A 24,586-nucleotide genomic window follows, 5' to 3' on the forward strand; every position below is an offset into this window, starting at 1 on the left:
ATTATGGTAAAAGTATTATTCAGGTTGCAGACTTGTTTGTTGCTCAGCCTCCCTAAGTGTACCAGCAGATGAAAAGCTGTATGGCTGGCAGTTCACCCATCCATCTGTATGTTAACACAAACTCAGGTCCTGCATGTACACTGTGTTTTCCTCTATCACAGCATCCCAGAGATGGCTAGATGTCAGCTGGCTGACAGTACATGAAGCAGTAGCTCTGTATACAGTCATCCACTGTAGAATTCAGACCATTTATAGTTGTTGGTGGTGTTAGTTTACAACACTGGAATTAATCGACAAATAAACCTTGGTTCAAAGACATAACAAAAATGTGCTGCTTGATCTGTGAACAAGGGAAAGCACTGACAGCTGATGCTTAGACTTTGAATAACAAAATGCAGCTTTACTGACAATCTACTTGTTTAAGCTCTGTCAATGACAGTTAGGATTTATAGGTCCTCTTGATACCCACTGACTTGATTAATGGTGTCATAATCCAAAGGGCAATGCTTGCTGAAGCCCGTGGAGTGTAACAACAACAATGGTCCAATGGGCAGCTTTGACTACATCTGTAACCTCTGTAGCCTCATCCACTAGTTCAGCAAGTTCAACAAGTTTTCTGATCTGCACAGCACTATTGGCCTATTGATGTTCTCAGGTAATGATTGACCTGGGAAACATATTTTAATATAACAAAGACCTGTGGACAAGGACGTACTTATTTTCCAATAGTGTGTCAACTAGCCAACAAATGTGGAAATTTAGCTTTCTATTATTCATGCTTTTCTTGTATGATTGCTTCAAGATGTTCCTCCCTTTCAGTTGCTCATTTCTTGAGTTCCAAAAAAGCAAAGCTGACAGTTACCCACAATATTTACTGGAGTTCTTTAAAGTCTCTGTCCCGTTCAGTGGCAGCTCCATTCCCAAAAATTATTTCTAATTTCAGGTTTTGCAACAATTGCCAAAAAGGCAAAAACCTGCTTTTTCTGGGATTTTTCTCATTATTATCAGGATGGTGTCCAGCTTGCCAAACTGGGACTTCTAGTCGGCACTGCTTGAAGTGTATTTTACTGGAAAAGAGCAGAGCTTGTCTCACATTTGGTAACAGGCATGATGCACTGCTCTGCCTTATGGTGAACCTTGTGGTCAGAAACATTCACACTATGATACGATAAGATGCCCCATCAAAGCCATATGCTGATCTCTGACTTCAGAGAAGGTTCCTTATCTTTTGAGAAAGTGCTTCTCGGAAACTAGGTCAGCTGAATTGGCCATTTGTAGCTGTGTTTGTTAGATGAAAGGCCCACATAGATGCATGTGCAGTCTCTATTGTAGGCAGTAAACTGGTGCTGGGAGCAGGTCACATTACTCATACACCACTTCAAAGATGAGATGATGGAAGTCTTACATAACTCTTTTCACATTTTGGATCAGCTTAATAAAAGCTACAAACAATTTAAAAACACTTTCATTTAACATTTATCATATTGGGTCAACAGGTTGAGAGTCCTCAATGTATCTGGTTATGCAGTAGAAAGCCACTGAAAACTTTTCCCAGCAATAGCTGCTCTGGCAGTATTTTGGGAATGAGCATTCCCTATTCACAGTTTCTAAATGGATGCATTTCTGGCTCCATAAGTTATGTCTGGTGTAAGACTTCCAAAGTAGTTATACAGTACTCCCTTTGGCTATAACAGCCAATACATAATAAAGAGAGTAATGCTGCCAGTTTTCTTTACAGTGCCCATAAATAATTCTGCAGGTGTTAATGTGAATCTTGGTTTTTCCAGAAGTTAGGAGCGGGTAAGGTCATGTAAGGCCACAGCAAACTGGTTGTCACTTAGGCCAGAGTTGTGAAACTTTTTCGATGTACTGCAGTTATTCATATATGTCATGAAGCAATAAAAACAGTCATGATACAAGCTTCTGATGGATTCTGGGCTCTTACCACAATATGTCAATGAGAGCAACCAAGCATAAATTCAAAAATGATGCTGAGATTAGTGCTGGCCATGACAGGTTGTCATGGAAGTCAGTTTCAATCCCAGTCAACCCACCAGCAGACTGTAACAATAGCACTAATCTGGGACTCAACCAAACCAGGGATTAAAGACCCCATGTGATGAAGACTGAGCCCAATACTGACCTGAACTCTGACCAGAAAGCATGCTGTTAAAACTAAACCCAAGCCCCCACAGCACCTGCATACAGAATACTGTTGTTTTTAGGTTTTAAAGTGTTAATATCAGCAGAGGCAGGCATGACATCTGCAGTCTGCTTCATTGTCTTCACAGCATGTGCCCCATCCTGGCTCATCCAAACAGATTGCAGTGACAGGTCGCCTTTGCTTATAGAGAAACAGGCTTGTTTATACTGTAATGGCATAGAAGCTGGATGCTTTGTGATTGTAAGGCCAGGTTCAGTTTAAATGTATGTGTAAGAGTGATAGAAAAGTGCAAAGAGAAACAAAGAGCCACTGAGATACAAAAGAAGAAACAACTGCAAAGTAAACAACAAAGAAACATTGAGGCGTTCCCTGGATTTGCTTCAGTCCACAGAATTTATCAGCCTCAATCCCTTATAAGCTCACTTTTTCCAGCAGGAAGCAAAACAACAAAACAAGAGCAGATTAATTAGAATTGGGAAAATCTGTGGTGGCAGGCTGTCGGGTTCCAGTCATCAAAGCAATAGGAAAAGACCTAATGATGTACTCTTTGTTTAACACGGTAGAACAACAAACTTTGCCTGGTCCCAGTGTGATCGCATGACTAAGCGCCTGAAATATGTCCCCCTATGCTCCTGCCTGGCACATTAACTGGCTTGCTTGCCTCCATTTGGCTTAGTGACTCGGGAGCTGTTGGAGCAATAAGCAAACACTCTGCTGGCCCCCGTATCGCTCCAGCACACGGTTTAGGCCAGACAGAGGGAAAAAACCTCTTTATGACTTTCACTCATTGACGTAAGCGGAAGATGCTGTGACCTTATTGGACAGTGTAACGGAAAGATGCGGAGGAAGAATGATTATATACAACATTCTACTATTTCCTCAGTGTGCGCCTGACTGTCCAGCTTTCAAAGTCAAGGTTACCACAGCTTTGAGAGTTTATAATATCTCAGTTATTTTGAGTGCATTCTGGTCTGCATGTGTTTCCCTTGTGTCATCACTCCTCCTTGGTTTTACACAATTGTGCAACCTAAAAGTTTCCATATTTCATTCCCTTCCAACAGCTGGTGGTTTTGACTACATGATCAATTGCAATATTTTGTCACCTTTCAAGGTGTAAATTATTTCTGAAGCCTTACATCATTGCTGGTCTGCAGACCTGAAAGCTCTAAGAGCTCTTAATCCGATATTGATACTTGTATGAAGTTTAGTCATAGGGGTTCAGTGGGAGTTCAAAAAATTCTTGTCAGGGGAAAAACATGACTTCATGATATTTCCATAATCTGAATGTACTAGATACTACATGACTGACGTGGTGCATGTTTCACAGACATCAATGAGTGCCTGTTGCCTGGGCTCTGTAAGAATGCTGAATGTCTCAACACTAAAGGAAGCTACAGGTGCACATGTAAACCAGGCTACATGTTAGACCCTGCCAGGAGCCACTGTGTTTGTAAGTATTGCTCATTGTCTGTAAAACATTATCTATCTGTAAAACATAATCTAAGGTTGAGATCATTTTGCTATGTATTGCATTGGTTTATGTGATGGATGTATCAACTTTCTTTCCAGCGGACAAGGCGGTGTCAGACCAAAGGGCATTTTGCTACAGATCAGTGTCAGCAGGCACATGTTCTCTGCCACTTTCTCAGCACATCACCAAGCAGATCTGCTGCTGCAGCCGAGTGGGCAAAGCCTGGGGTGCTGGGTGTGATCGCTGCCCTTTGCCAGGAACAGGTATAACCACCAAAAACTCCTCTACTACACACACAGTTTAAATTCTAAGACTTGTCTTTTCCTCAATCTGCAAACCTAAAGTCCGTTTCTGGTTTTACTGGACAGTAGTCGCTGAAGAACATCTTGCAGGGTTATACGCTTTTGCAGATATAAAATGTCACGTGTAATCTTACGCAATGTCTAGCAGTGATAGTGAAAGAACAGGCAAAGAATATTTACCACTCAGTCACATTCTGCTGTCTGCCAGGCGTGTAAAGCAGTTCAAAATAACCAAATGTGTTTGAAATGGATAGGGACCAAAAACATAACAGTTTTCATATTTTGGAGACTACATAATAGTGGGAGTCAGTCTTGTGTTATCACTCCAACCCTCAGAGAGAAACCCCACTAATAGACCGGCAAAGCTTCACAGCAGAAATAAATAGCTTGGCCAAGTGAAACATGGGAAGTAGGTTTTTTTTTTCATACCGATCTAATCTTCAAAGTCTGAGAGAAACAGGCTGGTTTTATGGAGTGTCTGTACTGGCCAGTGATTCATGGGGATTGTCATAGATCAGATATCACAGACACAGACCTCCATGGTGCTGCTCAGCCAGGACTGACACAGTACACAGACACACAGCCTCTGATTCCTCGGACCCTGGCTTTTGTATGGCCTGACAAGCTGTTAGAGCCGTGTTCTGAACAAAGCAGGCCAGGCCCATTACTTGAGACTCCGTAACAGGAGCTTGCTGACTTTCATTCCATATTTACTCCAGTTTCTCTGATGTGGCTCCTGATCATATATAGCCTCATTTCCCTCCACTTTAAATTCATCATTCAGTAGCCTATCATATCCACATTTCCTGCATTTACACAAGCATTTACAGCGACCACATATCTGTCATTACTCATATCTCTATTCCAGACTCTTTTGGCGTAGAGTTGCTGGTTTCAGGTCAGGTAGGGGACACAGAGCTTCTCACTTGTAATGGATTCACCATTGCTGAGGTTTGCCGGGCTCAGACACAAAGAGGTGCAGTCTCCCTCCTTTTATCTAGCCAGCCAATCCTCCATTAGCCTCTCACTCGCACGTCTTTACACCAAAGAGTTCAAAGGTCATTCGGTATTACATGATGCTCTACTTCCCTTGTTGGCATGGCTGTTTGTTTTAGTGTGCAGATATCCCCCAATCTTTCCAAATCCCCCCGCTGGTAACCCTCTGTGACAGCTGTCACTGGCCTGCCAGCTAGCTAGTTCTGCAGCAATAATAGCTGAAACCCAACCTCGTCATTCATAGCACACAGTAAAGCATAGCATGCTCAACATAACAGTATTACACGGATGGCTTATGGTATTGCTGTGAACATCAGACAGAAACATGAGTTACAATTATATTCTGGCAGCGTTTCGTGTTAGCTTTAGGAGCTCGAAAGCAGGATACAGAGGTAATGTTTTCCATGGTTTATGGTTTGCTGTTGTGTGTTTCCTACAATGCAGACCATTTCAAGGAGATCTGCCCAGCCGGTCATGGATATACCTACTCACGCTCTGATGTGCAGATTTCTCTGAGACAGCTGGAGCACGGTGTTCTGCAGAGCACAGGAGTGTCTTGGGAGGAGCAGAGCCCCACCCACTTTCAGCCTCCATCCTCCCAGCCCTCACTGCAGCTGCCCAGCGGGCCACAGTATCCCAGCTACCCACAGACTCCAGAAATACCTCAGTACCCTGAGTATCCAGAGACACCGCAAGCACCCCAGTACCCTCTCACTCCACAGCAGCCAAGTCATCCCTCTCAACCAGCCATAGAGACACCTACACAGCCGGAAGGTGAGAATAAAATGTTTGGTGCATTGCATCTCTGCCAAGTTGACTTTAAGGTTGGTAAATGTTTACTTTGAATAGTAAATAGATGAATAGTTGTTTCTGCTGAAGGTTCCTTACATATTATGCACTTAGGCCTTGCACTCATCCAAAAATGGCATTCACTTAACCACTTGAACATTTTTACCACAGTCCCTGGTATGAACTATGCAATGCAGCAGAACGATTAAGCAATAGGAATTTTTTACGGGATGTAGCTTAGGATTTTGTAAGAATCCAAACATCAACAGGATGTTTTCATCTCTATAAATAAATGCCTCATCCAGCACCAAGCATATTCAGAGTAGTATTCATGTCCCCCATCCATCAAAGTGAAACCCCTCCGAGCATCACAGCAATACACACAAGTAATCCGCACTGGCCATACATCTAAATCCTCAGGATTTTCTGAAAATGTATCTTCCTGATTTAATGCTTGTGAGATACTTTATTGGCTAAGCCATGACATTTTGATTTATATCAGGAAAAAATTCCGTAAATATTTATGGATTTTTGTCTTCATTATCACAGATATCTGTTTCCTCGTCTCTCTTTGCATTTTTCCTCGGCCAGTTGTCTGCACTACCTTTTAGATGCAGCTTTCTCTGCCCAGCTTAAAGGATAAATGTGGCATAAGCTTTGTTTTATTGGAAATAAAGACCTCCAAAGCTGCAAGTCAAGTGCCTAAGGAGAACACAGGTTGTTGTTTATGTTGTGTGTATTCAGTAAAGGTGCTTCTTAATGCAAACAGAATGTCAACGTTCGCTACTGATAAACTTTTCCTCTTCTTTCTGTCTCGTGGCAGATGTGGAAATTCTGAGCCCGGTAAGTTCTCCCTCCCTGTCGACCTCTGGGCACATGCTTTTGAAATGTTTATCTTAGAACGATATGCTCTAGCTATCTCAGCTGGAGGGTTTGTTATGATTACATAACTTATTCAGACCACATTTTGGTGTATGCACACAGCTAATTAGTGCTGAATATGAAGACAAAACCAGACATACTGTATGAACATAAGTGTGCGATGCTGTAACCAAAATCTTTTTAACAAGTGATATTTGCTTGTTTTCTAGCCAGCTGTTGTGACTGACTCACCATTTCAATATCCAGGTATTTGTTCTTTTGCCTTTATTCATACACTACTACTTTTTCACCGTTAACAAGAGTTATGACTGTTATCTATTCTATTGTGATTTGATTTAGCATCTCCAAGCTCAAGGGCTAACAGTGATTTCCTGTTTTTTCAGTCAGGCACAGACGTGATGTATTCTCTATAAATTGCTCACTCCTGCACAGCGGTGGCAGTCTTAGTCCTTGTGTCGGCTCTGCCTTTGCGCCAGTGAAAACATTGACAATAAAGTCTGAAGTTTGACTCTGTCCTGTGAGTCCAGTCGTGTGCTGTTTTTAGCCTAGAGAAAAGTATAGATCATTTTTATACAGTTGTGTCAGTGAATGACAGCCAAAGGCAGTAGTGGTTGGGAAAACAAGCAGTGTATCGTTTAGGTTGTAGAGAAAGAGAACTTACTTTGTGTGCCAGTGGTTGTCTCTGTTCGTGCTCACCCAGTACCTCATAACTACCCTTATTCTACTTAACAGAAACCTCTCCAGACTCCACCAGCATTCACACGAAGCCAGATTCAAGGGAAACAACCGACACAGCCACAGCCACAGCCACAGCCACAGCCACAGCCACAGGTAAGACATACATTAAACTGCGCTTGTCCCATCTCACTGAATATATATCTAAAAACCCAAATGACAGTTGGGTGTGGAGCTGTATGACTACCATGTGTAAGAGCATAAGAGCAGCATAAAACTCAACTCTCATTTTTTCTGTTCTCAGTCAACTGCTGGCAGACACAGGCACGTCTTATAAGACATTTTTGTAGGCTTACCCAGAGTTTAGCCCAGGAGAGCTTGTATTGTGCTTTTATTTGACCCCTTTTCTCAAGCCAAATTGGCTTGAAGATGCCGTGCTGCACAGAGGGTGAGAGGGCACAAAACCAAGAAAAAGTGTGCCTCTTGGAAGGTGAAGCTATTCTGAGTGGACAGAGTCCAGATTTATGAAAAATGGAAGAAGAGCAGAACAGCGTCTGTTTGGGTGGCGGGTAAAGTGAGAGAAAGAGTGATAGAGATACCGAGGGAGTGAGGAGAATTTACAGTAATCCTACAGAGAAAGACGTAGTTCAGTCAGACACAGGGGCTCAGTTCCATGTCTCTGTTTTACCACAGTCCATTTGGACGGAAAAAGACAAGAACAACAGTAATGTTAGGCTCTACTGTGCATGACCTGTTCCTTGCCGACCCCTTTGTAAGTGGTCCATACCACCTGTTAGAACGCTACAGTGCTGTAAAACCTGTCCTCTCATCCAAGACCCCACCTATAAAACAGTAAGACGGTTCCCATGGAGAGCAACATGTGTTAGTGGAATGCACTTTCTTCTTTTTTTTTTTAGTGTCTGTGATGTTGCGTAACCCAAGGTCAACAATATTGTTATCTGTTATCTGAGTATTGACTGTGCACATCTATCTGTGGTCTTTCTTAAGGTGTTGACAAGTGTGCAACCACCCCCACCATATGCGGCCATGGGAAATGTATTCCTGTGCAGACCGGCTACACCTGCCACTGTGAGCCTGGATTTAAGCTCAGTGCGCTACAGACCAACTGCATCGGTAAGCAATGATGAGAGAGAGAGGCATACGGACTAAGACAGGGGTAATGGTAGGACACTCAAAGAGAAGGAGGAGCACACAAGCACACACATGCTGACAGCAGAGGCCTCGGCGGTTTTGTCTATCATCATCTCGGTGCAAGCAAGGCTTCAACACCAAACATTACACGGCACAGAAGCCTTGAGAAATGAAGCGAGCCAAAATGAAAGTGATACGTTTGTTTATGTTGACCTGTTCTGTGATGCCTGACAACAGCGTATAGGCCATCCAAAGAGCTGCCACGGTGCTGTGATCCCTTACCTCACGGTGAAGGCCTTGGCTTCAGCCTCTGCTGCAATCGGCTGGGCTCGGGCCCATCACAGAGGAATGCCTGTACAGTAGAGGAGCTCCAAAGTCAGAGCTTGGAAAGTGAACAGTCTCTGCTGGTGAAATGGAGCTGCGATATAATGTTGCATTAAAACTCCTCTCCTTCTTTGTCTTCTGTCATTCTCTGTCTCCCTTTGCAGACGTGAATGAGTGCGACGATGACCCATGTGAAGGAAAGGGCAGCTGTATTAACAGCTATGGCTCCTACACCTGTCAATGCCACAGCGGCTACAGCCAGGTGATCACTCAGAACAGGAAGTTTTGTCAAGGTAAGACATAACACACATGACGGCAGTATGTATAATGTTCTTGATGGATGAAAGACACCACAAGCTGCTGTTAGCTGTCTAACTTTCTGTTAGACTGCAGGTTCTTGTCTGTCAGCGCTGTTCATTTAAAAAAGCATCCTGCCCTAATTAATGCTGTGGAACACAATAGTCACTTTCTTTTCCATTTTCCTTGGTTTTCATTCAAACTGGCAGACATTAATGAATGCAGCATGCCCAACAAGTGCCAGAATGGCGAATGCATCAACACAGAAGGATCTTACACCTGTGAATGCAACAGTGGCTATGCCAAGTCTTGGAGAGGCCAATGCGAAGGTGACATGCACACACACACACAGAGCCTTTGAAGCATACACACACACAAGTCAACTTAATGTAATGGCACAATGCTAGCCAAACCTATTTGTTTGCTGCCATGAGTTTATATGTAGCCTGGTAGATTTTCCTCTAGTCTGAGCCAAGAAGAAAACTATGTTCAGTTCAGTTTGTATATATTAGCATTTGTGACCTCGCGTTCTTTTCCCTCCATGGATGTGCAAATTGTTTTGATAATAGCTGATGATTCAAATGATTATTTTCATGTCTCACCTTCTCCTCGAGCAGATATAGATGAGTGCAGAGATCCCAGCTCCTGTCCCAACGGTGTCTGCATCAACACTCCCGGCTCCTTCCAGTGCCAGGCCTGCGGCCCAGGGTTCAGGCCAGTCAGTGAAAGATGTCTGGGTAAGGCAAGCCCACGCCCCATCATAGCAGCAGCAGCACCACTGCATCTTTCCCAAACTCCAAAGGGTGTTTCCAACCACTGCATGGAAATAAGTTGGGTTCCCCTCGCTGTAAAAGCTTCCTGTATTAGGTAACATTTACGTAGACAAAGCTGCTGCTCCCAGTTGGCATCACCAAAAATAACCAAGGCGACATGGCAACAAGCCGTGCCATTAATGACCTGCTGACAGCCTGTGATGCACAGTTCACTGAATAGCTCAAGCTGAATTGGCTTTACTGAATTGCGGCTTTTTGCTCAAAAGGACATGCCGGCTGCTGATGTGCACGAAAATTATATAAAATAAATTGCATTTATGCTTCAAAGGACTTTACATTGGATGTTTTATATCCACTGTGGACCGCTACTGGGCCCAAACGACAGCCCAAAACCACAGTGATAATAGCTATATTACATGGGCTGGGCTCAGTTGTCCACCCTCTCTGTCCATTCAGTGTCTCTACGTATGAAATATCAACTCCTCCGCCCAGCAGCCTCTGCATATCCCCAATATTGTTTAAACACATTTGCCGTGTTATTGCTGATCTTTAGATATCACTGGCCCCCGTAAAAAGATTGTTGATAATACTTCAATTTGGGAGAGTCCAAATATTTTCTCTTGGCCACAGCCTTGAACAAACAGCATATTATTGTTGGAGAGCTCTGGCCACTGTACTTTTGGGCCCAGTGGAGGCCAGCGAAGCTTTATTACCACTGCTGGGCTAGGTGAGAAGGCTGAGCAGTCAAAGGAGATGTATGAGAAGGTCAAAGGTTCAATTCCCCTCTGCGAAGAGGTCCCAACACAAACAAATTCTCTCACTCACCCATAGTGTTGTCTGTGATCCACTGTAAAAATCTTACTGCGGATTATTAGATTTGAATACACAAAAGGCCAACAAACTACATTCGGCGTGTGTTGTGTTTAAGCTAACACGCTAGAAGCTCCCAACCTGAAAGTGGCCCAGTTACATAACAGCCTGACTGGTGTTACTTACCACATCCCCTCTTTATGACCTTGCACCCCTCTAATTTGTTTAGAAACCCAAGCTTATGGCTTCAGTATTCTAGAAATGTGAGAGGCTGAGAGACTGAATGAATGATGGAAAATATGGAAATTTACTTTAGAAGTTGCTGGTACTTCTTTAAAACTGATTTTTCAGTGAGCCTGATGTCTGATGGAAGCAAATCACTGGCATGTGTGCCCTTGTTTAAAGTCTCATGCTTTCTTTGCTTCCAGAGAAAACACCGCTTTAGCTAGTTTCTGTTTGTCAGCTCACTAATATTGTCCAGTCTGTATAAATCTGTGGTGTATAAATAGTAACTGAGAGGAACCTGGTAAATGAGGGATAACATTAGGTAAATATTTTTACTCTGAATATCCACTCAGACTGCTAACAGACCTACAGTACATGGCTGGCGCTGTGGGAGTCACATAAACAGGCAACATGAGTGCAGGGTTTCCAGTATTTGCTTCAGTCAATTGACAGCAGCACAGTAGTTTGGGCCCAATTGGCTGAAACGTGGATAAGCCTAATTGCTGGTGTGATAGAGAAAACAGCTCCATTCCCTTGTCAGGGCTTATCGCAGAGGCCTGAGATATGCGGAATGATTGCAGAAACAAAGCATTGGGCCACACTGACAGACGTTTGGCAGTACCCGCGGCTGGCCAAACAAAACCCAGCCTGTGACTCTCTCGCAGTATTTTCACCGTGCTTTGGCCGTGTCTATCACCTCTCAGTAACGTCCTCTCTCCACCTCCTTACTTTTCCTTCCTCTACCCGTTTTCCCTTCCTCCTCCTCCTTCTGCTCCTTCTTTATTGTCTCTTACTCTCACATCATCGGACTGCCTTCTCTCCCCACACCTTTACCTTCTTGTTAACACTTGATAAATTCCACTATAAAATAATGTTTCTGCATGAGGTTTTCCACAAGTATAATTCCTGGGTCAACTGTTCTGACTCATGAAGTGGAAAAGACAGCTACTACCCCAAACAGTAAAAGGCCTTCATGAATGAGGTTTGGACCTGTGCACTGATGCAATTTAATGACTGCTGTTATTTTGCACACTAATTATGCTGTAATTGTTTCCCCTTTACTGCTGTACTGCAACCTTTATTTTGTATACACATCTTTATAGCTATGGCAAATTTTCCCACAGGGATCCTTAACCATGCATCTTATGGTGAATTATGTTTGTCTCAAAATCCCACAGGCCGATATCTCAAAACCTTGACAAATAAAACCAAAACTATCTGGATGGCTAGGTTTCAGTGAGAAAATATTTTTTTTGTATTTTGAGTAAACTAACCCTTGCAGTTGTTGCAAGATAAAACCTAAAATCACAAACTTATACTGTACATGTTGTGTCCTGTCCTGACTCTGCCTGTCCCCAGATGTTAACGAGTGCTTGAACCAAACTGTGTGCGGTCCTGGTAGGTGTGTCAACACTGAGGGCTCCTATAGGTGCAACTGTTTCCAAGGATACAAACTCACACTAGACAACGTATGCCAAGGTAACTGTCAGTCAAAAGATCAGACATTTTTAACATCTCAAAGTAACAGCTCTGTAAATATTTCTCCACAGCGCTTCTACAGAAGCCTTTGCGGTACCATTGAAGGTTTATAAAAAGGCTACAAAGAGTTTGCGGTTGTCTTTTTATTTTCTGAGGCCCCCTTTTGTTCCTCTTTATCTTCTCTCCAGATGTGGATGAGTGTGTGCTCCCAGAAGTCTGCCTCCATGGCCGCTGTCTCAATCTGGACGGTACCCACAAATGCACCTGTGACCATGGTTACCAAGTCACCTCAGACAGCAAAGCCTGTGAAGGTCTGCAAAGGATTATCTAGAGCTCTTGGGTGTAACTCATCACAGCATACTTTACAGCTTGTGGAGCTCTCTCGACAGCAGCATAATGTCTGCAAATTATTTCTTTTTGTTAGATGTCAACGAGTGCGCAACTGGTAATGTGTGCCCCGCGGGAATTTGCATCAACACTGCAGGTTCCTACACTTGCCAGAACTGCAGGCCTGGGTTTGGACCATCTGTTGATGGGCTTAGATGTGAAGGTATGAAATCCTCTGTTGATTTACACTGAGATGCAGTTGTCGACAAACACTGGTAAATAGTGATGATTTTTCCCAGTTGTGGTGAATTAGGGTCTTTTTGTGTCCAGATGTGAATGAGTGTGCTCAGGATGACTTGTGTCTTGGTGGGGTGTGTGCCAACACGGAGGGATCCTACACCTGCACCAGGTGTAAGGCTGGCTACAAAGTGTCTCCAGACCGGCAGAGGTGTGAAGGTAAAATCAATCTCCAGCTGTGTTCCTCATTCAGTAAAAAAACATTAGTTTTGTAACAACTGTTAAAGACTTTTTCAGCATCTCATTTGAGCAGTTTTTCAGGACAAATTCTTTGCTTTACAACAGAATTTTGTCAGTCTTATAGTGATGTCCAAGCATGTCTATGTTGGTGTGCATGTGTTCCACACAGACATTGATGAGTGCCAGTCCCTGTCGACCTGTGCCAACGGGATCTGCCTAAACTCTGAAGGCTCTTACACCTGTGAGAACTGCCCTACAGGTTACAGAGTATCATATAATGGAGAGCTCTGTGAAGGTTGGTTTATCAACACCACTCATCTAAATGGACCACTGTTTAACATTTGTATATATCTTATATTCAGGCTGGTGGGAATAGTGGTTCTTCCCTGTCATCATGAATTTAGATGTTTTGGCTGTGGAGACACCCCTGTCCTGCAATAAATGTCTAATAGTCTGTGTTGTTTCATGCCAGATATTGATGAGTGTGTGCTGCCCACTACATGCCCCCAAGGAACATGTACAAACACAGAGGGTTCCTTCACATGTATCGTCTGTCAACCTGGTTTCAGAGTCTCTGAGGACAGACAACAGTGCGACGGTGAGATTTTTGGCTGTGTTTGTGCAGGAATGTGCTTTGTTATGTTTGTATACTTGCACACAGGTGCGTGTAGCATCCTCTTTCATCCAAACATGCCAGGCCTTGCCTCCATACCTAACAGAGTCTCTGTTAAGGGTGAATGTGCCAAGAGCATTTTCCCAGCTGGTTCAGGTTGTATGTAAACAGCATCAGGTGTGACAGCTTGGACACAAAACCCCATCATCTGAGCTCAAAATCCCAAAATACACTTCCTAGACATCACATCATAGCTGGATCCTGGAATCATCCGTCTCTGGCACCACTCATCTGATCCTTGCTCAACACAATGAGACACCAGCCCTCAAATAGAACATGATGATGTCAGGCAAATGTTCTGCAGATAGCTCAGCTAGAAAGATAGAGGTGGCGACATTTGTAATTCCTAGTTCCAGTGATTACCGATATAAGTGATTACAACTGGCGAGCTGTATTTATTTGAAGCCAGAGATGGTAATCTGTGTTATGATGTTTCCATGTATTTGCGTCCAGATGTGGATGAGTGCTTGGTGGCTAACGTGTGCCTGGGCCAGCTGTGCTCCAACACACCAGGATCTTACACCTGCAGGAGCTGTGGAGCTGGCTTGCAACTGTCTGAGGACGGTCACAACTGTGAGGGTAAAACAACCTCTATTTACCTTCCTGCCTACGATAGTTTGAGCTGTCACTATAGTAAACAATAGACCAGATTTAGACCTCAGTAAAAAAGGAATGTATTAGACCCAGAGTATGATTACAGAAAATCTTTACAGTACTCAGTAATTTAGCATGACATGATTTATGAGATCAATGCAGTAACACGGCTGCTTTGACGAATCCAGGGAGGTTAGATCTGTCATGACTTCATGGGAAGGGGAAAAGGAATGATTATTTAAATGGATTCAAACATGGCTTCGGTTAGTTGCATATACTGTGGTGTGTTTTTGAATGGAAGTGTGGATCTAGCCGGAGAGGAAGATCCCCCACTGATATGTGTCTTTGCGCTTGGAAAAAGTTTTACAAAACAAGCTGAAGTCCAAGTCGGCCTCTGATAGGATTTTAATGGATGTCTCTCTGATGCCATGGAAAATATTAAGGGCTTAATTTGAAATGAAGTCAGCCACTCCCCTGCCTTCCACGTACTGCAGCGAGCTCGCCCTGTTGAACTCGCTCTGTTCACCCAAAGGCATAACAGAGCCGTCTCAATCACTTAACAATGGCCCACACTATTTTCTCCTTAAGAAATACAATCTGTACCGAGGCCGAGGAATTTCCAATGATCACATAACAGCGAGCCAGTGACTGTTTGTAGATACAGTAATTATACACCACCTGTAATAGCTTGCTGTTTTGGATTTGATGACCGTCCCGCATACTTATCTTTCCACCCTTTTTAATAAAACACTGTCAGTGCGATCTAATAAAGAGGGCTCTGCTTACTGTATGTTAGGCAGTAAGTTAGACTGAGTCACATTCAGCCATTAATAATTTTAACAGATAAGACATTGGACTCGCAAAAAATGGACTCTTTACTTAAGATGACAACCTATAGCTAACCTTTTCTTCTTCTTCTATCTCTCAGACATCAATGAGTGCGAGACCCCAGGTGCGTGCCCCACCGGTGTTTGCACTAACACAGAGGGCTCCTTCTCCTGTATGTCCTGTGACCCAGGCTTCACAGTGGCGCCCAATGGACTCTCATGTGAAGGTGGGTGGTTCAAAGTGGTCATTAACATATACGATGGCTTTGTAATCATTTTCACAGTCATCCGTTCCAGCCCTGTATGACCTATTATAGTAAGTTATTACTTGCGGATGCAGATGATGCATGACTTCTCTGACATGTTCACTGTGGTCTGGAAGCTCCTCACCCAGATGACAAAACTTGGGAAATTTTGGCGTGAGACCCAGTGATTTACAGCTGGTGTGAATGTTTCATAATGATGACGTCTATATGCGTGTGTCAATGCAGATGTGAATGAATGTGAGGACGCAAGCATGTGTGTGGGAGGCCAGTGCACCAACACCATCGGCTCCTATAGTTGCTCCTGCCCCGCCGGTCTGGAGCTAGTGGATGGGACGTCTTGCAGAGGTATACACACTCACATATGCACTGCGTGTCATTTGACACGCGTAAAATATACCATTAGTGGTTAAGCATTTCTTGTGGCTTACCTCATGTCGGCATTTTGACACAGCTATGTGTGTATATTTGTGCTTGTGTGTGTGACAGATATCAATGAATGTTTAACCATCATGGGGATCTGCGGAGAGGGAAACTGTCTGAATACCGAGGGCTCCTTCACATGCAACTGTCCTAATGGATATAGCACCATCAATGGAAGGACTGGCTGCCAAGGTGCAGTAACACACTGCAGCAAGAATACTAAAAGCAATGGGAAATCATTTTTCTAATGGTTTTATGGGATTTGTGTAACTGGGTGAGGCACAGCCACAATTGGAGAAAGTTAGTAATAATGTAATAATGTTTTTTAGCCCATATCGCCCAAGTTGTTTTATAGAAAAGTTTCTTTATACGATGGCAGCTGGCTGACAGACAGTGTCCTCACCATACTGTCCCTGCATACCTGCCTCATGGGTGCTGAGGCCAAGCCTGGGACTCCTGGCATGGGTGCTCAGTCCAACCATTCTGTGTAATTGGCCATGGCCTCATCAACTGTCTCGGCTCACTCGCTCTCAGCTCGGACATCAGTTTGATGTTATTCCAGCCGCACCCAGTGACCCACTGGTCATAGCAATGGGGGAAAAAATGTAGCCTGATCATCAGCTAAGGAAGACAAGCTTCTCTTTTCAACAAACTGAAGCATTTGCTGTCAAAATACATGAAATAGCTTTGGCTAGGATGTCCGAATTGGATCAGTGTTATTTCTGGTGTGTCCTGCAAGTACAGTAAGAGGTGAAGTTAAGTAAACGACAGTATGCCTGGCAGTGAATAATCCTATGGTGATGTGAAGCAGGTGCTGTAGGTGTTCAATCTCTGTCTTGCAAAATGCTGGCAAGGTCCTGCAATTGGCGAGGGTGACTAAGAGGACTAGGGTTAGTCCTTGCATAGGGACATACTTCCACTGAGGCTTTGGAGGCTCAGTGTGCCAGATATCATCCACAGCACACCGAGCAAACTGCCCAGCCTGCATCAGGTACTTTGGCTGCCCGCCACAACAAATACTGGGCTCTGATTATCCTATAAATCAGCAGTTGTCGTATATTTTCATGCAGTCCACCATTGTGTGTACAGTGCTGACACAATGAAAGCCAGACCCCTCTAACATAGGCCTGCAAGGGGAGGTGAAGGGAGGATGAGGGTATGTGAGTTTATGGGAATGAAAGATGGGTTTAGTCAGGTGAGGCCAAAATGATGCTTGGCCTTGAGCCTTTCAGAAAGAACAGAACACACATAATAAAGGGCTGACAGCAGACTGAAACACATCTAAATTCAATCCAAATCAAAAGGTTGTGCCATAGCCTAGCTGGGCCTTTCAATACAGGCTTTGAAGTCCTTGAATTAACTCCAAAGCAATCCAGTCACTGCATATTTATGTGTTTACTCATAGTCTGGGGTATTGTTTTTTTTCATCCTATCTTTGCAAATGGGTGTTTACCTTGTCGTCTCCGAAAGATTCAATTGATTATCAAAGTTTGGAAAAGGAAGACAGGCTTTTCCCCTGCGATGAGTTTTCCGCACTTTCCTACCTCCCCTTTTTACCCCTGTTCCAAGTACCCTACAAGTTATGTTGTAATGCTGCAATTATCCACCAATCTACAGCTAATCAAGCATGTAGCATTCATTATAAATTTTTACGAGTCAGAGGGAGGGCTTGTAGCCTGAGAAGCTGAGGTAGATGTGTTTTTTCCCCTTGTTTCCTGTTTGCCAGTACGCCGTTAAGTGCTCCAAATGGCCAATGCATCTTGTGTTCAGACAAGTGCTTGATTACACATTCTTTTTGGGATACTTATGAAAAGGAGTGTTCCCCGTAGACTTAAAGAAGACAGAGAATATACGGTGATATTTAGCAATAATCAATATCTAACAAATCTTGGCCCAACCTTTCTCTAATTATCTCTCTTAATTTGTCTGCCTCCCCCCCCCCCTTCTCTCTGCCTTAGATGAGGATGAGTGCAGCAAAGACAACGTGTGCATCCGGGGCGAGTGTCTCAACACTGATGGCTCTTTCTTGTGCTTGTGTGCATCTGGCTTCAAGTTCAATGCTGACACGGCTGACTGTGAAGGTAAGACAGAATAAAACTCCCTTCTGATAGTTATGTAGCGTACATAATAGTGATTATTGACCCCAAACTCTACTCTGAGGTTTCTACTCTCTGCGTGACCCAAGATGTCAGCATTAGCTCTTTGATTGTCATGCTACATTTAGAATTAAGCATACTCAGTATAGCACACTTGGCTATGATTGATTATCTATAGCCAGTGGGGACCGAGCTTCAATGAAATTGCTCAAGCCAGGCTTACAGCTTTCCTCCATGGTCTGAGGACTGAGGGGTGCCTGGATGACATGGCTGCAGCCCTGTACTCCCTCTTCCCCGAGGGAAGTATGAATGACCCCATTGTGAGCAGGAGGTGTTTCTCCCTCTGGAACGTCTCCCCTTAGCTCCTTCACAAGTTCTTTAGTTGCTGTGATAATATTTTTCTTGGCCATTCCCGTTGCCTGCTGCGTTTACTGAGGACAGCTACACCACAGGCCTCCTGGCCGACTTCTACTGCACAGCCATTACACTGGAAGCAGAGGAGCTGAGGAGGGATTAAGAGTGTGTGTGCGGGGGCGCATGCGTCCGTGTTAGTGTCTGATTGCACATGTGGTTGCGTTTGTGCCTCTGTTTGTCAGTTACTAACCAACATCTGTCTCTCTGTCTCTTTGCGCAGACCAGAATGAATGCATGGAGTTTGGAAGCTCAGTGTGTGGTACCTGGCGCTGCGAGAACACCATCGGCTCCTACCGGTGCTTCAGGGACTGCCAGCCCGGCCTTGAGGGAGAGGACACCACAGACTGTGGTGAGTGGTCAAACCGCGTATAGTTAAAATAATAGCAAACACTGTGTTGAGAAAAAACTGGCAGATTTTGAGCCTTTTTGGCTGAAGCAAAATATTGGATGGACGGCGGACCAAATACAGTGTGTATCTGGAGTCCATTCTGTCAGTCCATTTACCATTCACTTTGGGATTGACTTTTAGATAGGGTAGCCTCAAATTCACTCATCACTCTACATACTCTTCAGGTCTCTGAAGATAATGATATCTGTTTGGCACACAGACACAAAGAGGCTGATGTGAATGAAAAGCTATCAGGTACTCAAGGTCTTTCTACACAAGAGGCCATGGGGGAGATGAGGAGAAATGGCCCCTGAAATAGGGGCACTTTAGAAAGAGGAATGCACTGTCACTAGAGGCAGTGTGTGAGGCCAGTAGCTCCTAATAATCTCATCCTTCTGACAATGAAGCTAATAGAGTGCCTCTGGCAGACAGAAGATGGAATCTGATCACTGCTGTTCTTCTTTGGACAGGGGATAGGATTGTGAGGCCAGCTTACATGGTCCCTTACCTCCTTGTCCCCCCTATGGAGGAGCCCAGTCACCTGATTTGGCTGGCTGCGTTTGTACATTTGCTACATCTGGGTCCACAGCTGGCCAACAACAACAGACACATCTCCATGACATCCAGAATACATGGAGCCTTATGTGTTTACTGGCAATAAGAGACACCTTGGGTTTGTGATATTAATATGGTTTGTTGCACAACGATTTGAGCTTAGCACTCTTTATTTTGTAGCGTGGTGTTGCTTGTCTTTGTTGCTCTCATAGCACCATAAAACAACAAGCCGAGTTTATGAGGTCTATGAGAGATAAAAAACTAAAGGCCAAATATTTTCCTCGTATTAAGACAGAATCCAAACAGTCACCGGAGAGTGACAGGCGAGGAGGGGAAAGCAGTCTGAGAGCATCAGAATGGAATGATGTATTGGACTGCAGATGGAAGCTGTGGGTGTTTGTGGGTGATTGTGTGTGTGCATGTGGTTAACTGTGAGTTTTTGTGCGTCCTCGCCTGTGTGTTTGTGTTAGAGAGAAAGAACCAGAGACTGCAACGGTTGTAGAGATGCATTCGGAGTGCAGCGCAGCCTCACATATTCTCATGACCCAGAGTTTTTATTGGACTATCAACAGATGGAGATCAGGGGAGAATATGCTGTTGCGGCGTTGATCAGTGACAGATCAGACCTCCACCCCCTCCATCACCCTTATCCCAGCTACGTGTGGCTGCCTCCTCACTGCACTTTATGATGTTGTCTGTCTGGCACAAGCTGAAGAGTGTGGAGGCCTGCAGTGTGATAAGGGCAGATTGAAACCAGCTGCTCACCTCTGCTCCTTTAGTGTCAGAGTCAACATACGGCTGAACAGCTCATATACTGTAGATTCAAATCAGTGTAGCGTTATTTGGTGTTAGATGTTAACATCAGCAGCCAAGGACTTCAACTGCCATGTTATATGCTGTTAGTTATACATTTCCTGACCAGACATGCCTTGTAGAGAATTATAGTTAGGTGGGACTTGATTTTAAAAAGTTTCCCAGTGTCCCCTCTGGTGCCACAAAACAGATTAAACTTGTCTGTACGGTTGCCCAGTTATGACCATGTCTGACCGTCGTTCCTCCCGTTGCTATGTTATGACGCCAGCTGGTCATGATTTCACTAGACCCCACAACAAACATTCGTACAGCTCAGTATTGACTCACACGTCCAGATCGAGGACCGAGCCCTTCTTACCCTCAGAAGCCCAAAACCACACACAATAGCAGCTTGTTTCACCTCACGATGAAAAGTTGTGGAAGATGCTGCCGTCACCCCAATAAAAGTCAAGGGAGGGAGCTCAATTACTCTGGGGCATTTTTTGTCTGCTTGTAAAAATCATCAAATATTTAAGAAGAGGCCAGACACTGTAATTTGCAGGTTCTGCGAGGGGCGTTGTTTTATTTTTACTCACCGACCTTCGAAGGGGCAGCGGCTGTCTTTGGCTTTCTCGCTGCACTCATTTAGATTTAGAGGCCATAATACAAAAGGGAAAAACAGGGTTTTTTCCGCAGCAGTGAGGCATCATTGCAGCCCTGCAATGATGCTGCACACATGGACCCTGTGGGCACAGCATCTGAAAAAGGCAGCATGTGTGTATGAGTGGATGTGTCATTGTTTTTAAGCTTTAATTCACCATCATGCTCATAAATTCACTCGAGCTATGCCATGTCTTTAGTAAGGCTTGCCCAAGGGCGGAAATTGTCTGCGGTCACACTCATGCCAACCTCCCACCCCAGTAAACTTATAGAAATGTAAAGACTTTACCATGTGTGTGATTGCTCATGTTCTTGTGCAGATGTAGGAGTTTTTTCCCTTGATGGACGCTCATTATCTGACAGTTTAACTTCCATTGTAGTCAACCCAAGACAGGTTGAAGATGTAATGTCAGTTAAAGTGCAAAAACATGGTTCCCTGAAAACAAATACCTCACCCCATCCTTGCCCAATCGCGTGTGAAATAACCTCTGCATATGGGTCCAATCAGACAAGGGGTTGCCCAGAGAATATGGCAGAAGTGTGGGCTGCGGAGTGTGAGCCAACAGTCACTGATTCTTATATTATTGTTGCCTGCCACCATGTGCTCCAGATTAACACAAAGCACAGAGACCCACACTTATCCAGGAAGCCCGTTCTCCTGGGTCAAACTATTAGGATGGGTGCCTATTTTTCGGGTCGCCCCTTACCCCTAGCAACTCCCATCCAAACTGAACTCCTCACCCTCTCCCCTGCTTCAGTTCTTCCCTCCGGCCAATTTACAAAGCTGCATGTGTCCTGACGTAACTGATTATTACATGGAAAGAGTAAGAAAGGCAACCCCATGTCCTGCTGGTGTGAGACTAGCTCTTGTTGGAGTTATCTCATTCTGTGTTATTCATTTTTTCCCACAAGCCATTAATGCTATGATTAGTACGCTGACTCTCTCTCTGGATGCAGACGGATCTAAATGGATGGTCAAGTAAACCTGCCACACAAGCACTACACAGAAAAACAAAAGTCATTAAAATTGTTTTGGTCTCTGTGCACTCATTCCTCCCTGTGATGATACTTTGATTGCATCTCATCACAACATGTGGTTTGCAACGGATTTTGTTCCATGTTACACATGAATGGAAAGCGGCTTGCAGACACTGATTATTTCATATATTAGCGGAGAGCTTTCTCTGCCTTTCCTCTCCCGACCTCCCAGCTGGCTGCCGCTGTCATTCCAACATTCCAAACTACACTATTCAGACTTGAGGAAATGTTCCTCAAACTCTGATGTAGAATACACTAAACCTTACTCTGAGGATATTCTTGATTAACCTGTGGGAATATTCTTCTCAAAAATGTATTTTGCAATTTTATGCAGCCTCTTACTACACCAGTTTGGCATATGAATCCTCAGCTGCAAAATGCAAATCTACTGGGTTGGCGGTTTTCAGTATGCGTACATCCATTCTCCTTCATTTGCAGCCATTTAAGCCCACAAGTCTATTCTAGTAATTTAGGTCCTTTTCAGAATTCCCTATGAAAGGTTGTACAAAATGACAAAGACAGTTTTGTGTCCGCAGTTTTATTAGCTTGTGGGAGACCCTGTCTTCGACCCCAGAGGCATGTTAGAGAAGTAGCCAAGTCAGGACAGGAACCCTGACAGAAGACTAGTCCCTCAGCAACCCTGAGAAAGCAGTTGTCTGTGTTTGGGGGTGGGGGGTGGGGGGTGGGGGGGGCGCAGACGGGGCCCTGGCCAAGCACTGTGCTCAAATCAGATTGTTTGTGGTTTCTGTGGCCCACAGCCTCTATGAGTGCTCAGAGGAAAAATAAAAGTTTAGACAACATGTGAATGACATGTGCTTTTCACTTTATAAATCAGTTTGTCTGAAACCTCTGAGGTGCCACTGGACTTGACATGTTGTGTCTCCCAACTGAATCAGATGTGTCCAAAATGAGCTTTACAAGTACAGAATGAGGCTGTTTATTGTAATCAATCAAAAAATTATGTAAATATTGAAATTGTTGTAATTTCATTGTCAGCATTATTTTCCGTGTTTGAAATAGGCCTTCCTGTTTTTCTAAACCAAGTTACCATTAGTCATGGAAACTTTGAATGAGATGGACATGGAGGGTGGTTACGAAACTAAAAAGTCAACAAAAAATCACACTGATGCTTAAACAGATGAAGTGGTGTGTCCTCTAATTTCATCAACGCACTTCATATCAAATAACAGAGCTGTCTGTCATAATGTTCTGAACTTAATGACTTGCAGAAAACATTGAAGAGCTGATTTAAATGAATACTAGGTTTAGCTGCATTTTAAAACATTTCTAAATTGAAAAGACCTGTCACAGGATGTGGTAACATAAGTTGCCAAATACCTTACTAAAGGTTGATAGACTGGACCAAGATTGGATTTCGTATGGGTGTCTTTGCTCTTTAGATTAAATAAGCATTTACCAAAATGTAGTTTAACAGAATTGAAAAACTGATAACTGGTGCATGTCACCAGGCTTGGTAACTTGTCCAAACACAGGTAGGGATATATTGACCAGTGGCAACTTAAAGGTAAACTATGCAGGATTTTCCTAAAAAACAATCTATAGACTCATACAAAAATAATCTCTCTCAATCCTGTGTTTGGACGCTTCTGGGCCTCAGCCTTTGGGCAGTGGGTGTGTAGCCCCCGCCAATAACAGCGTGCAGGGTGTGAGGTCAGGACTCGTAGCGTAGCGACCAGGTTACATTGCTGTCTCCGTCTCTCTCCTCCTCGCTCTGCTCTGCTCTCTGTCTCTGTGTCATGGATGTAGAAAGAGCTTTGCTTGACTGAGGGTGGGGCTGAGCTACACACACGCAGAGCAGAGAGCCCACAGCAAACAGGATGAAGCTCACACAAAATCAGGCAGTGCGGCACCCTCCCGCAGGGTTGTGAGGAGCTGTGGGCGTGTTTATTTGTGCTTTAAAAAAATAATAAAAAAATAACGTTTTATTCATCTGATTCATAGCTTTGTTCTCGCCAGTGCTACTCGCTCTCTTCATTCACTCTCTAGCTTGCTTGACCACCGCTACTCTTTGTCTCTGTCTCTCGCTCTGCTTTCACCTTGCTCTCGTTGACCCGGGAAGGAGGGGACAACTTTGAATGCTGTGTTTACAAACACAAACTGACAAATCCTGCATAGTATATCTTTAAACTGACCAGGGAACAAATTCACGTGACTAAAGTGTGATCATTTAAAACTCTCTGATTGTTTTTTAAACAATTATAATCAACCTTGCCCTCTAACAGTATCAGTCTTTGGCCTCTCTGTTGTACTCTGTATGCCAAGAAATACTAAATCATTTATATAAGAAATTGCTAACAAATGTTGCCTTTAAACAGTGAGTGGTCGAGAATCGGCAGTGCTGGTCCAGTGTTAACAACCTCTCCCTCTCCATATATACTGACATATAGCATGGTCCCTCCTCTAGTTTTATTAGTGTTGTTTTATGATTTATTGCCATGCAAACAAGGAACTACTGTGGGCTGCCTCCGGCCAGATTTGATTCTGGCGACGCTTTTGGACCTAAAATCAAGCCATATTCAGAATTCTTTCAATTTAACACTTAAAATTGGGTTTAAACAGATTAATCGATTAGGATGGGAAGTAATTCCTGCCAAAAATCTGCCATAAAATCTCTTACTGCGTGTGAAGTGTCTGGTTAAATGCTAAGCCCACGCAAAGGCTGTAAACTTACCAACGTCCCAGTGAACTAAGTGTCACAA

The 24,586-nt window shown here is 43.9% G+C and overlaps 1 protein-coding gene across 4 annotated transcripts in view; it reads left to right on the top strand.

The window, feature by feature from the left end:
- LOC137199232 (latent-transforming growth factor beta-binding protein 2-like) overlaps positions 1 to 24,586 on the top strand; it is an 82,753-nt gene that overhangs the window by 50,037 nt on the left and 8,130 nt on the right. For 2 of the 4 annotated variants that reach the window (XM_067613365.1, XM_067613366.1), the window contains exons 10-31: positions 3,492 to 3,614; positions 3,734 to 3,898; positions 5,378 to 5,707; positions 6,546 to 6,565; positions 6,814 to 6,850; positions 7,337 to 7,435; positions 8,288 to 8,413; positions 8,920 to 9,048; positions 9,262 to 9,381; positions 9,670 to 9,789; positions 12,220 to 12,339; positions 12,528 to 12,650; positions 12,764 to 12,889; positions 12,997 to 13,122; positions 13,313 to 13,438; positions 13,616 to 13,741; positions 14,270 to 14,395; positions 15,339 to 15,464; positions 15,729 to 15,848; positions 15,990 to 16,115; positions 17,882 to 18,004; positions 18,654 to 18,782. In XM_067613365.1, coding sequence (XP_067469466.1) covers positions 3,492 to 3,614; positions 3,734 to 3,898; positions 5,378 to 5,707; positions 6,546 to 6,565; positions 6,814 to 6,850; positions 7,337 to 7,435; positions 8,288 to 8,413; positions 8,920 to 9,048; positions 9,262 to 9,381; positions 9,670 to 9,789; positions 12,220 to 12,339; positions 12,528 to 12,650; positions 12,764 to 12,889; positions 12,997 to 13,122; positions 13,313 to 13,438; positions 13,616 to 13,741; positions 14,270 to 14,395; positions 15,339 to 15,464; positions 15,729 to 15,848; positions 15,990 to 16,115; positions 17,882 to 18,004; positions 18,654 to 18,782 — 2,766 coding nt within the window. Of the gene's footprint in view, positions 1 to 3,491; positions 3,615 to 3,733; positions 3,899 to 5,377; positions 5,708 to 6,545; positions 6,566 to 6,813; positions 6,851 to 7,336; positions 7,436 to 8,285; positions 8,414 to 8,919; positions 9,049 to 9,261; positions 9,382 to 9,669; positions 9,790 to 12,219; positions 12,340 to 12,527; positions 12,651 to 12,763; positions 12,890 to 12,996; positions 13,123 to 13,312; positions 13,439 to 13,615; positions 13,742 to 14,269; positions 14,396 to 15,338; positions 15,465 to 15,728; positions 15,849 to 15,989; positions 16,116 to 17,881; positions 18,005 to 18,653; positions 18,783 to 24,586 lie in introns of all 4 variants that reach the window. The other 2 variants (XM_067613367.1, XM_067613369.1) reach the window with 2 other exon arrangements.

This window comes from Thunnus thynnus, chromosome 16 (assembly GCF_963924715.1).
Source record: "Thunnus thynnus chromosome 16, fThuThy2.1, whole genome shotgun sequence".
Taxonomy (NCBI): domain Eukaryota; kingdom Metazoa; phylum Chordata; class Actinopteri; order Scombriformes; family Scombridae; genus Thunnus; species Thunnus thynnus.